Here is a 13,919-nt window from a genome sequence, read left to right as displayed (position 1 = left end):
AAGCCAATCTGATTGTTTATTTCATCATTTCATTTTCAAATTAAGGCAACTTTCATCATGAATGAGATGCTTTCAAGCCCCTATGTAATATGGAAGCATGAGAAAATATGTGATTCTGAGTCCGGCCTTTTCTTTTTTTTTTTTGAGTAGTTATTTTATTCATGAGTATGAAAAGTGTAACAATATACTGGAAAATCCCAAGTATCATCTGCTTTAGCTTTGAATGGCCTATCTGTATTGCCAAGGACATTGATAACCCTGTTTTCCTGTATCTGAAGATTTGTATAGAAATACAGACCGCTATTAAGAATATACATTCTGCCCTGGCTGGTGTGGCTCAGCAGACTGAGCACCAGCCTGCAGACACAAAGGTCACCAGTTTGATTTCCTGTCAGGGCAGGTGCCTGGGTTGCTGGCCAGGTCTCCAGGTGGGGGTGTGTGCGAGGCAACCAACTGGCTTCTCTCATACATCAATGTTTCTCTACCATTCTTTCTCCCTCCCTTCCTCTCTTTCTGAAAATTAAATAAAATCTTTTTAAAAATATAAATCCATGTCTTAGAAAACCAACTTCGTTTTTCATCCTTTAGGAGTGTGTCTCCAAGGCTTCAAGAAGCTAAAGTATTGTACAGATTGTGCAGGTTTCTGATTTTTTCTCTCTGATCCCATTCTTTTAAACCCTTGTCTATCTAACTAGGCAAATGTACCAATACAAATTTTAGTCTTAATTTCCATCCAGTGTCAGCAAATCCTTAGTTGAAAGGAGGACTAAGGTTTGGAGACTCCTGGTAAAAGGAACAGCAGCCTGTCCCATGTCGTCTTCTTCCTGCTCTTCCTGGGACCTTTTGTCTCTGTTTTCAGTGCCAGACATGTAGTCTTGCAGCTCCGGTGAAGGCGGACTTCCTGTGCAGGGACTAAATCCAGTGCCCAACCATGTGTGTCAGAGTTTCATTCTGAATTCTTTATTAAGAAGTGTTTAATTTGGAAACAAAAACACAGTTAAGTCGAACCATAACGAAAATGCAGTGCATTCTAAGGTGAGCTTCCCATCGTCTCATCTCAGCCTGCACCCTTTCATAACTATCTCTCTACAGTTACAGAGGAATAGTGGAGGCAACTCTAGAATCAGCTGGCCCAGATAATAATAACAATCTCCAACCTAATAATTGTGTGGTCAGGGGCAAGTTACTTATTTCTCTGGGCTTTTTTTTTCTTTGTCTTTAAAATGAAGGGAAAATTCCATAGGGTTTTGAGGATGAAATGACATAAATACACCTTAAGACCTTAACAGAACACCTTTCACATAGTAAGCACTCAGTAAAGGTTGAGTTTTGTTATTGTTTTCTATCATATTTCTTATTCCTCAATTTGCTCTAGTGTTCTCCCTCCTTTAATACATTGTTCATCACCTGGTAATCTTTCATATTAGAATGCAGAGGCTGTGCCTGGGCACCTACATGTTTGTCTGGTCATAGGTTAAGTCCATAGTACAGTCACTAAAAACAAGAGTTAGACAAATAATCACTAAGCAAAAAATTGATTCAATTAACTGGTTAGTTGACTTAAGAACTTTCATAATGCCAAATACATTGTAGGTAATAAACAAACACTTACTGAATGAACGAATCCAAAGACAGAGGCAAAATATTATAAAAATGGTACCATAACATTTTGTAATACCTGAGCTCTTCTTACCTCTATTTATGTTTTTTGAAGGAGCTGATGCTTTATATTTTTATGAGTATTTAAATGTGTATTTTACATTTATTTTCTTTCACAGTACTAATTAACAATGTTCATTCTCAAATACGCTGACTAATCAGAATCGATAGCACTGGTATCACAAACACGGATTGACTGAGGGAGTGTAACAAGGGAAGGAGGGGGAGGTAAAGGTCCAAGTGGAAAAAGGAATGTCTTTGTGGGGAGAGGAGACACAGGGGCAACGCTGGCAGATTACAGGATTACCCTCTCACTTGCGGAAAGAGAAGGGAGAACATCCAGTTTATGCGTTCTTTATTCACCGCCTGATAATGTTCCATCTGTGAGACAAACATTGGGAGCCAGGATCACAAAGCTTCCTTGCAGTCCTCAAAACATTCACATACTTGGGGATTATATTAGTTTTCAATTGCTATTTTAAAAAATCACTACAAACTTAGTGGTTTAAGACGACAAAAAGGTCAGAAAGCTGACACAGGTCTCTTGGGCTCAAACCAAAAGGTTGGACAGGCCCAGTTCCTGTCTGGAAGCTGCAGGGGAGAATCAGTTTCCTTGCCTTTCTGGTGTCTAGAGGCTGCCTGCATTCCTTGGCTCAGGAGCGCCTTCCGCTTTCCTCAACGCCAACAATTTCTATCTCTCTGATCTTTCTTCAGTCACCACATCTCAGACTGAAGAAAAAAAGCTAGGAAAGATCTCACTTTTAAAGACTCATAAGATGATATTAGACCCACCAGGATAATCTAGGATTGTTCTCTATCTCAAGGACCTTAACCTTAATCTCATCTACAGAGTTGGTTTTGCCTTGTAAGGTAATGTATTCATAGCTGCCAGGAACTAGGACGTAGGTATCTTTGGGGCCATTATCCTTCCTAGCCCAGAATCAGACATGAACAACCACCTATAGTAAGTGACAAGTCACTTCATCTATTGAGTGGCAGACTGAAAGAAGACCTGACACAGGCCAAGAAGTGGGGAACAAACCACAGGACTGGGACAAACGACTGAGCCAGAGGTGATTTTACATAGTAAATAAGAAGGAAGGCATCCGAGAGAGACAATAGCTTGAGCAAACCATCTCTCTCCTTTTTTTTTTAAACTTCTGTTGCCAACACTGAGTCCAAAGTACCTTCATCTGCCATCCAAATTCACAGGAGCTTCTTTATTAATTCCCACATCCACTTTGCCTTCTTTCTAATATGTTTTCTACACAGCAATCAGGGAGCTCCTCAAAACAATACAGAAAACAACTAGGGAGCAAATCTTGCTATGTCTCTGCTTGAAACCCTTGAATGCTCTTCCACTGCAGTAACATAAGGAACATCATTCTTAACAGGACCCGTAAGCCCGGCCAATCAAACCCTTTCCTTCACTGTGCACCTTGCTTAGCTCTGGCATCGTTCCTCTTTGTGCTGTGATCTGCTTTCCAGCAATGACCTTGTTTTATTTTTTTACACTGAGGTATGCCTTACATGTAAAAATATGCACAGATCGAAATATTTTTATCTATTCCAAACCCATACACACACCACTCAGAATAGGATCAGGGACATTTTCATCACCCACAAAGTTGCTTGTGCATCTTATTAGTCAATGGCACTCCCTCCAGAAGTAACTTTTTTTTTTTTAGTTTTAACACTGTAGATTAGTTTTGCTAGTTCTTGAATGGAATCAAAAGGGGAAAATGTAATATATATTATTTTTTATCTGGCTTTTACTTTGATAAGTCTAACATTTTTGAGATCCACCCAGTCAGCAGTTTGTTTGTTTTTGTTATTGTGCATTATTCTAATGTATAAACAAACCTTAATTCCTTTATTCACGCACCTGTGGATGGGTGTTTCACTCATTTCCCATTTGGGGCTATTCATTTTTTTCTGATTCTTTTAATTGAGATGTAATTGACATGTAACATTATATTACCTTCAGTATTTGATATTTGTGTATATTATAAAATGAACACCACAATAAGTGTAGTTAACATTCGTCACCACACATAGATACAATTTTTTTCTTTAGATGAAAACTTTTAAGATTTCCCCTCACAGCAACTTTCCAGTGTTATTAACTATAATCACCGATTAGATCCCCAGCACTTACTTTATAACTGGAGTTTGTACCTTTTGACTGCCTTCACTCATGGGGCCCCACCTCTGGCAACCACCGGTCTCTTCACTGTATCTGTAAGTTTAGGGAGTTTTTAGCTTCCACGTATAAGTGAGACAAACAGTATTTATCTTCCTTTATGTGACTCACCTTACTTAACATAATGCCCTCAAGATCCACCCATGTTTTTGCAAATGGCAACATTTCCTTCTTTTTCAGGGCTGAGTTATATTACATATCACATTTTCTTTATCCATTTATCTACTGGTGACCACATTGGTTACTTCCATTTCTTAGCATATTGTAGATAACGCTGCAATGAACATGGGAGCGCATGTATCTCTTTGAATTAGTGTTTTTATGTCCTTCAGTTGACTAACCAGAAGTAGAACTGCTGGATCACATGGTAGTTCTATTTTTAATTTGTTGAGGAAACCCCGCACCAGTTTTCATAGCCACTGCACCAATTTACACTGCCACCAGCCGTGCACACGCGTCCCTTTTCTCCTCATCCTTACCAACACGCGTCATTTCTTGTCTTCTTTATAATAACCATTCTAACAGGTATGAAATGATATCTCATCATGGTTTTGACTTGCATTTTCCTGATGATTAGTGATGTTGAGCACGTTTGTCTGTCTTCTTTAGAAAAATGTCTATTCAGGTCCTCTGCCTCTTGGGGCTGTTACGAATAAAGCTGCGATGATTTTTTATTGTGGTAAAAAGCACACAGCGTTTGCCATCCAAACTGCTTTTGATTGTAGGGTGACTGCTCTTAACTGTATGTGCGTTGCTGTGCCACACATGCCTAGAGCTTCTTCGTCTTGCAAAACTGAAGACTCGATACCTCCTAAACAATTGCTTCTCTTCGCCCCCGTCCTTAGCTCCTAGCAACCACCATTCTCCTTTCTGTTTCTAAGTATTTGACTACTTTAGATCCCTCATATAAGTGGAATCATGCAGTATTTGCCTTTTTGTGACTCGACTTACTGTACTTGGCATGATGTCCTCAAGGTTCACCCATGCATGTTGTAGCGCATGACAAGACTTCTAGCTTCCTTAAGACCGAATACTTCAATGAATGCGCATGCAATTATCTCCTCAAGATCCTGTTTTCAGTTCTTTTGGATGTATACCCAGAAGTGGAATTGCCGAATCACATGGTAATTATGTTTTTAACTTTTTGAGGAATGTAGTCTCTATGAAATTTTTGTTCAAGTTTTTGTTTTGTGAACACAAACGCTCAATTGCTCCGCTACACACCTAGAGGTAGCGCGCCAAGTTGTAAGGGAGCCATATGTTTTACTCTGCAAGAAACTTCCAAAGTGCTTTCCAAAGGGCTGTGCCATTTTTCATTCCTACCAGCAATGAATGACAGTTCCAATTGCTTCATATCCTCACCTACGCTTTGTGTAATCAGTCTTTATAATTAAGCCTTTCCAGTGAGTATTCAGTGGTATCTCATTGTGGTTTCAGATTTTCTCTAAAGAGCCATATTCATGTTCACATCAGGCCTTTTTGGCACATACCTTTCCTCTGTTTGGATTACCTTTCTCGTCTTCCTTATCCTCCCACTAGCCCTATACTCGCTACTCCATTCTCTTCACTTACACCTCAAAGCTCAGCTCAAATATTTCTGTCTCTTCTTGGAAACGGTTCACTGACCGTCAACCCCCAAATTATGTCAGATCCTCCTGTTACGCTTTTTATGTTTCCCCTGTAGTTCTAATGCCTAGAGCAGAACCAGGGTGCATAATATACACTCGCTAATTATTTCTCGAGTCAATGAAAAATTCAGTAAACCGAGGCATGCCAGCCTTTATGGAGATGTGGGGCTTTGAAACAAGCCCTCACAGCTGTGGGAAGGTAAACTATAGCAGCCACGCTGAACGGCAGTAAGCTACCAGTTTATATACGCGAGAAGTGTGACGTAGTAATCCTGCTCCTGGCAGTGGACCCTGAAGACATTCGCACCCGAGGTCACTAGAGCACGTGGACTAAGAAGTTTGCTCCAGCCTTATTAATGATGGGTGGCTAGGAGGAGTCCAACCCGGGCCCAGTGTGGGGAGCGTGAAGAGTTAAAAGGTGGAGAATGTACACAGTGGAGGTGTCCTGTCGCACGTGGCAGCTACAGACTGGAAACATAAGTGCAGTACTGAGTGAGAAAATTCTGCAAGGTGAATTATGCCTGTGTATGTAAAAATCAAGTTTACATAAAATAAAAAATATGTGCTCATAAAACAGTGACACATAGCTTTGGAGAATGCCCTATGGACAAAATCACGTACAAAGCAAGCGTTAGATTGCTTGCCTTGGGAAAGGAAGAGGAAGTAAGAGATAGGGGTTACATTAAATCGATAAGTGAAGTGTCTTACTAAATAACATTATCGATATTAATTAACAAATACTGTTTTGAAAATCATAGGATATGAAATACCCACTTAAGGGAAAATATAAGAATTTAATGGTATGCTATATCTTACCCCAAGTTAAATTCTCTCTGCTGTTTATTTGCGTAAATTACTATAAGCCAGAGAAGACCACCTGCGTGCATGTGGTGTTTCCCTATGAGAGCAGAGTCCTGTCTGTGTATCTGATGCCGTTCAACGCAATTTTATGCATATGTTAGAAGAGGAAGGGACAGCTCCAGAGTGTTAAATAACCGATATATCACAGTGTTTGCTGTTTACAAGTCAGTTTTACCTCCTTCGTTCTTCTCACCTGCACGAATTCTGTAAGAACCATCTTTTTTCTCATGGCCTTAAACCTGAAACCACAGCTTCACAAAAATGCAGCCACAACTTCAACAGTTGCTGCATTAGCAAACTGCGGAGCTCAGACCCAAACGCAATTCACCCTGCATCTGAAATTCCAGTACTGTTCCCTCGGCCATCCAGCCACCTCATGTACGTGGATTCCTCCTACGATTTGTCCTTTCAGCTAAATTAAAAAATCATTCTAAAAGTTTGCCTTAAAACACCCTCGGAGTGTTACTAAATTAAGGTTAAACCTCAAGTATAAATTTTCAAGCAATTAGTTTTGGTTTTACCCGAGCAGAACACCCCACAGATGATGCCGAATAAAAACTATTTACACACTACCATAGTGCCTTTCAAAAGTGTTGGGTCTGTAGCAGCGATTTGCTAATCAAATTCAGAATTTGATTTGAAATGCCCCCGGCAGGCAGCCAATCCAGTTATGAAAGAACAGAAGCAAAAACCAGAGCCCTGGTGAGTTCCCTCCAGAAGCTAGCTGGGTCCTTTGCTCTAGTGAGCAAACTGGTTCCATAGGAAATCACTGCAGTTGCTCCTAAAATAAAATATCATAGTTAATTTTTTCAATAAATTATTGGACTGTACTGGACACAAAACATGTACATTTTGGAATCTAGAGTTATAAAATATTCTGACATGTTTTAATATAAACAGGAACATTTCCAATGATTGCTTGGATCTAAAATGTTTTTCCACTTGACATTTGTTTATACTTCCTAGGAAAGAAACTCTATTTATGGATAACTGAATAACACAAATAAACATTAGAAAGAGCTGAAAAATCAGCTTTGATTATGCATGAAAATCTACAATGTCATTGTGTACTCTTATGCCGTATTCTGATTGCCTGTTTATTTTTACAGAATCGAGGGTGAGCCTATGGAAGAGGAGCCAGCCTTGTGAAGTGCCAAGTCCCCCACTCTCCCCCCGCCCGATATTTCCTGTGTGTGACATCATTGTGTATCCCCCCTACCCCAGCACCCTCAGACATGTCTTGTCTGCTGCCTGGGTGGCAGAGATTCGATGGAACATAAACACCGGGCACAAAATTCTGCACAGCAGCTTCACTTGTTCTTTGGATGGACTTGAAAGGGCATTATAGTATCCTTAAATGTAACCACTGTGATTCTAAAGTTACAGTAAACCACGATTGGAAGAAACTGCTTCCAGCATGCATTTAATATGCTGGGTGACCCACTCACTCCCAGGCCCAAAGTATGAACTAGAAACATCCAATACAGCATTAGATCCTGTTAATTACAAATGCTATCACAGCCAGTGAAATTTGGGGCAAAACCTAGGAAATACTTGTTCCTGACATTCTGATCAGTTTTTTATTGGATAACTTTTCGTCAAAAAGTCTCAAATTGTTTACAGGGTTTGCTTTCAGCTATGAACGGATAGCAATTCCCGACAGATCGCAGGGATTTTGTTTTGTTTTGTTTTGTTTTGTTTCTCTTTTGGCCTTGGTTTTAACACATGGCTCAACTCTTGCTAGTTACGAGTTCAAGATGGAGGAACTGGGCTGAGGCTTTTTCAGTGGAATAAACCATGCTACATCTCAAAGTCCGAATGCCAAAGGAACCTCAAACACTGTATGTAATGGTGCAATATTTCATGTCACTTTTTTTTTTGAAAAAATGAGACCTTATTTCCCTAACATCCCTCTCTGTGCTCTTATACACAGGAGACTTGCAACTGTATTTGGGGGTGAGCTCTCCCCCCTCCCATCCTTTGCTCTGATGGCAGTAGCTCTGGCATGTGTTCCATGGAGGATTTCTAGCGTCTTTGAAAACTTTTCAAAGGTGGTCTTCATCTGTTCCAAATCTCTCAAGGACTTATTCTCTCAATTTTCTTTTCCTGCCCTACATCACTTCTTTTTTCTTACCTTTCATCCATCCTTCCTAGAAGAAAAGCTGAAGATTACCCATAATCTCCGCAATTTCTCAGGAGCTTTGAGTACTGACTTTTTTTTTTTTTTTTTTTTTTTTTTTACTTTTCCAGGTTAACACAGTGCTTGGTATAATGTGTTCTTATAGCTGTGAAATCATTGAAGTGAATATGGCTTAAGCAATGTTACTAAATTTTCTAGATCTTTGAAATGTGTTAATGAAGGCATTGCCTATTTGAACTCACCTTGAATTGAGTTAACCTTGAAGTTGTACCTGTATGTGAAAAAAAAAAAAAAACCCAATCATGAACTTAACCTTTGCACATGTGGCTTTAGTGTCAAAGGCTAAACGTGATGGACATGTATTTGTGAGATTAAAAGTAACTGACTAAATAGAAGTAGGTTACCTCCCTACCATCCAGAATTCTACTGCAGTGTATAACTCAAACACATACACGCATTGCTATAGAATACCTCGCAGTATTTAATATCTGACAACGCTTTTGAAAGAGTTGATGTTTCTTTTTATATATTTTCCTAACTCAAAGGATATATTAAAGCCATAAGTGAAGATTGTCATGCTTTTATTCAGAAATCTGAAAGAAACCTTAATTAAAACAAGGTTTTAAGGAAGGCCATGATATGAAAGATATGGAGCAATGTGGTTTTAGTTAAAGAGGACTCTAACCTGTAAATCAAAGATGAAAGATTTCACTCAAGTAGAATTATATAACTCCCTTTTGTTATACAGTCAGACCATATTTTTCATTCATATGGATTTTTTAGGATTACCATTTTAATTTTAAAGACTTTTATTACATATACAAAAATGGCTCAATACTTGGTTTAACATCTTAGAAATTTGAGATGCCCTTTGAAATAGGAAATCTGAAATGGAATGTAACTTAGTATTAGGTAAAAATTACTTTCATTGAATAAAAGAGTAAGGTCAATCTTGATTCACAACAGTAGTGAATTTTTGTAAAAAAAATTTCATGATATTTTCAGAGAAATTCATGCCAATCATATTTGTTAGCTCTTGTTATTTTTCTGTAATTCCTTGAAACTTACTTAAAGAAAGCCAAATAATGGAGCCAAAGGGATTTTTAAAAGGCTCCTCTCTTTACAACAGAAAGTTATATCATTTTAATCAGAAACATAATTGTGACTATTTAAAATAAATTGATAATTATAAAGCTCTATTACTGCTCTCAATCCTCCCAGATATTTTTAGATGCTGCATAAAAAAATGAAACAGTAGCATGCAAACATGCTAATTTGCTGATGTTTGCTACAATAATTTTGCCGCGTCCTTACACACAGCCATGGGTCTCATAGAGCCAAATCCCTAGGACTTCTCTGTGGTTATTTAGATTTAAAACACAACCCATTAACAAGTTAATTCCGCATCTTGCCATGTGATACTGTCCCCAACGGGTTGCACCAAGAGTCTCTAGAATACACGGGGAGGCAGATAAACTATGAAGAGAATTCATCACAGCAGAATGTAGTTGTAGGAGCAGAAGGCAGTGCTTTCTGATTATACCCTTATGAGGTGGAGTGTGGCCCTCAGGGACAGCACAGAGGCTTTTGGAGAATATCAACATGTCTTGAAAATAGCCAGCACGTTTTGAAGCCATAGTTTCAGTTATAGTTTTCTTTTCTTACCTGTTTAACTTTTATTGCTCACAACAGTTCCCAGTATGAGGTTATTAGAAGAATTTGCCCTAAGCTTGATCAATAGTATATCTTCAGATCCATACTTTGAAGGGTAATCACATAAACTTTCTCACAATCACATAATAACTCACACATGGTGAATAAAAATAAATGTTGTCTGCAAAATCTATTAGGAAACAATGCTAGGAGTTCAGTTTAACAAGATTTGATTATAGGTACAAAAGAAAATTAGTTTTCTCAATTTTACAGTACAACCTGGCTTTGTATATTAAATTGAAAAACAGTTTTGTTAGATAAGTAAGTGACCTCAAATGGTAATAGAGGCTATTTAATCATGCTTTGTAAGTGGGAAGAGTATTTTGAGATAAAATATTTTTTAATATTTTAACAAATTTACACCACCAGCAGTGGAGATAGAAATCATCTTTTGGGATAAACAGAGATCCTTATGAAAAGCCACTACCAATCGCATTTCCATTACCAATCCTAGGAACTGACGTCTTGCCTTCAGTTTTGACTATAACCGTTGGCATAGCTCTTCCCTCTCCGTGGCAACATGGTGGGTTCGAAACAAGACACCTCACACGAGATTTTGGAAACTATGGGGCTGGGCTCTGTGAAGAACTCGGTGCCGTTCTGTTTCTTAAGGTCATTCATAAAGCTGTGTAGATATACTGGGTTTCTCTACAGGCTCCACATGGGAGTAAAATGGAACGACCATGTGGAAAATCTCCTGCAAGACTATTTCTCTTCCATCAGTACTTCATACTTAGTTTTTTTATCCCAGCATTTATGTGTGGGGCGATTTATTTAAATATTTCTTCCTATTTATCTTCTGAAAGTTTACTCTCAGTTTGTCTCATTATTTTGTCCTTACTTCGAAGTCCTTACTTTGAAACTATTGAAACTCTCTGAAACTAGTAAATGTCTAATAGTCACGAAACAAACAAGCCAAATGTTTCTGTCTTAAAAGTGATTCATTCTGAGCTTGAAACAATCACTCTGTCAGAGTTCGACATTGTCGTTTCTGGCAGCATCTTTCTTAACATTCCTGCTTCAGGAATGAAATCGCTTGACGTGCTGAGAACATAAGGAAAAAGAAAAAAGTAGGAAACAACATACCTGTCGTGCTCTTCCACAAAGCGGGTCTTTCCCACTCCCAAAGAAATGAAAACCAGATGGTCTCTGCTAAGAAATGAAGGCATTTTATTTTGGTCTTCAAAACGTATTATCAACGTAGTCGTGATCATCCTCAACTGTTTCTTGTGTTCTCAAAGGACACAATTACATTTGGGGCTCTAGCAGTGTTCTGTACTATTTACTGCCTTTTCAATGAAATATCATGATTATTACATCACCTTCATCACACCATCGCTAAAATACAGAAGTGCCAGTGTGGGGCTTCTTTTCCTGGTCACATTTACATTGGAAATCATACTGACCCTTGCCTCCTCACAGCTTTCATGTAATCCATCAAATGTTTCATGGAGCGCAGCGCGATTGTCCCGTGGCCAGAGTATACAATTTTAGATGAACATGGTATACTCAGAGACTCCTAGAGGTTGGTTTTCCAGACCAACTGCAGTCCAGATTCTCTTCTGTGCTATATACCTGGCTAGTTTTATATTGTGGTTTATGCAACAACTGAGCCAGCTATTAATATGCTGGACAAAGCCGGGTCAGACAATTGAACCTTTGACTACTGATATCCTGCTGTTTGGACTTGATCTCTGTGACAGAGTAAAAAGTGTCGTAACAGTTTCTCAAACTATCTTAAGTCTCAACCTGAAACATTTAGCAAATAATATGGTGAATTCACCTTACAGTGCCAATCACTCTAACCAGTAATTTCCTTCCCACTCTTCTCTCCTTCCCCTGTTCAACTGCCAATACCAAATTGCCACATCTAATCTATCAGAATAATTTTCTAAATCTCTACTTTATGTTTCCTGAGTGGAAACAACCTTGGCTATTTATTTTCTGAGACATTGCTAAGTATATTTTCTTTTCTGCCATTTTATATAAACACTCTAGTCGCTACTTTTTAATCTTCCTTTTTATCTCTTCCTTTTTAAGAACCACTTGGCTTTTTTTACTATTCTTATCTTAAGAGGTAGATCAATTTATTGTGTTTTGGTGTAAAACGTTGGACCTTGCACACTGTTTGATTAATACAGAATTTCTCTTCTTGTCTCCAGTAGATTTGTTACTGTTTTTGTCACTGCCCATTGTTGCGTTGTGCTAGTTGTCACATAAAGAGTTGCACATTTCATATTCTTGCCCTTTGGATAATGTCTTTAGGAGTCAAACCCACAAGCATACGCTCCAAACTGAAGAAAAAAATAGCAAAAGAGTCATTTTAAGTTAATGTAATTTGGAAGCAAGATATTTCCAGGCTATTCAAAGGAAATTGAGTCTTTTTATGTTTCTGTTTGGGCCTTAGGCATACACTGGAGGCAAATGTTGCAACATCAAATAAAATAAGGAGGGTCAAACGATGTTTTGTGAGACCTTGTGGTCACGTCCTTTAGGCTCCATGGCGGAGCCCTTTTTTGGAGATGGCATTTTGTGACAATTGATAGAGGTCTTGCAGCAGTTTCTGGCTATTGCTTTTATTAACTGAAAATTGAACAGAAATGGAGTAATTTAAAAAAACTTAGGAATTAAGACTTCTAAAATCTAAGGAGGAATGGCAATTTCCTTGGGCATGCCAACATTGTTTGTAGATAAAAAAATCTCCATATGCTCCCCCGAAACTGTAAGATGTCCACACTTTGTGGATGAGCAATGTCGGCGCCTGTCTTCACAATAGCTGAGTTATATGAAGTTGCCCTTGCGGTGGTTGCTGGACAGAATGAGCATGCTGTTAGAAATGAGTGACTGTTTAGTAGATTATAGCATAGGCAGTTTGTGTCATTTGAAAGCAAATACCCTGGTATTTTTAAGTAAGACGGGCAGAGCAGGCAGGAATCCAATATTTATTACTCTTGTGATTAAACTTTCTAGGCCAGGCTTGATGTATATGCCAATAATCTGGAGTTCCTGGCTTAGGGTACAATTTAAATGTCTTTTCTATCGTGGTCTTATATCTGTTTCTGTAATAAGATCAGCGTGTTGTCCTCTGTGCACCAGTGGTTTTGCCCTTAATTTTTTGGCTAGCCTTCACCAAAACCTGTCATCCAGTGCTGCTGAGAAAAATACATGTTGCCAAACCTCTTTTCTTAAAATTGTGCTGCCAGTGGTGTTTTCCCAGATGTGAAAAATAATTATCCAATAAAGGATTAATACTTAATAACAATACCATGATTAAACATTTTCATGCAATGTTCACCTTCTTTCTGATTCCTTTTTTGTATTTGAAAACATTAAGTGGAAAATTCAATGGCGTGTTCCAAATTGTCGCTGATGTTGTTAACACGACTCTCCTTCAAAGCGGATGAGAGATTCCCTTCTGTCCTGTGTTTTCTACTGAATTACATTTTCTTCTAGTCCTAGTGTGAATAAAAGCTATTTGAAATAAAAGTGTTCTTATTTTTCTACCCTTGGTGTCTACCACTAGACTCTGAATCCTAGATATCTGACACATATTCATTGAATAAATAAAATACCACTAATGATAAGTTACTGTGACACATATATTCCGCATTCAAAATATGGAAGGGTTACTTGCAAGTAAATCCCCATTTTAATGATGTGAGAATTCACAAAAGAAAAAGAATAAGGGAAAGCAGAGTTGCTGTATGAATGTAAT

The 13,919-nt window shown here is 38.4% G+C and overlaps 1 protein-coding gene across 10 annotated transcripts in view; it reads left to right on the top strand.

Moving 5' to 3' along the window:
- The window catches only part of HDAC9 (histone deacetylase 9), an 825,995-nt gene extending 812,344 nt beyond the window's left edge, over positions 1–13,651 (top strand). For all 10 annotated transcript variants that reach the window (XM_053926230.2, XM_053926229.2, XM_053926235.2 and 7 more), the window contains one exon: positions 7,461–13,651. In XM_053926230.2, coding sequence (XP_053782205.1) covers positions 7,461–7,500 — 40 coding nt within the window. In that variant the 3' untranslated portion in view covers positions 7,501–13,651. The remainder of the gene's footprint in view (positions 1–7,460) is intronic.
- Positions 13,652–13,919: the final 268 nt, after the last annotated feature.

This window comes from Desmodus rotundus, chromosome 6, assembly GCF_022682495.2.
Source record: "Desmodus rotundus isolate HL8 chromosome 6, HLdesRot8A.1, whole genome shotgun sequence".
Classification (NCBI taxonomy): Eukaryota; Metazoa; Chordata; class Mammalia; order Chiroptera; family Phyllostomidae; genus Desmodus; species Desmodus rotundus.
The sequence above is the reverse complement of the archived record's forward strand: the minus strand, read 5'-3'. Positions and strand labels throughout refer to the sequence as shown.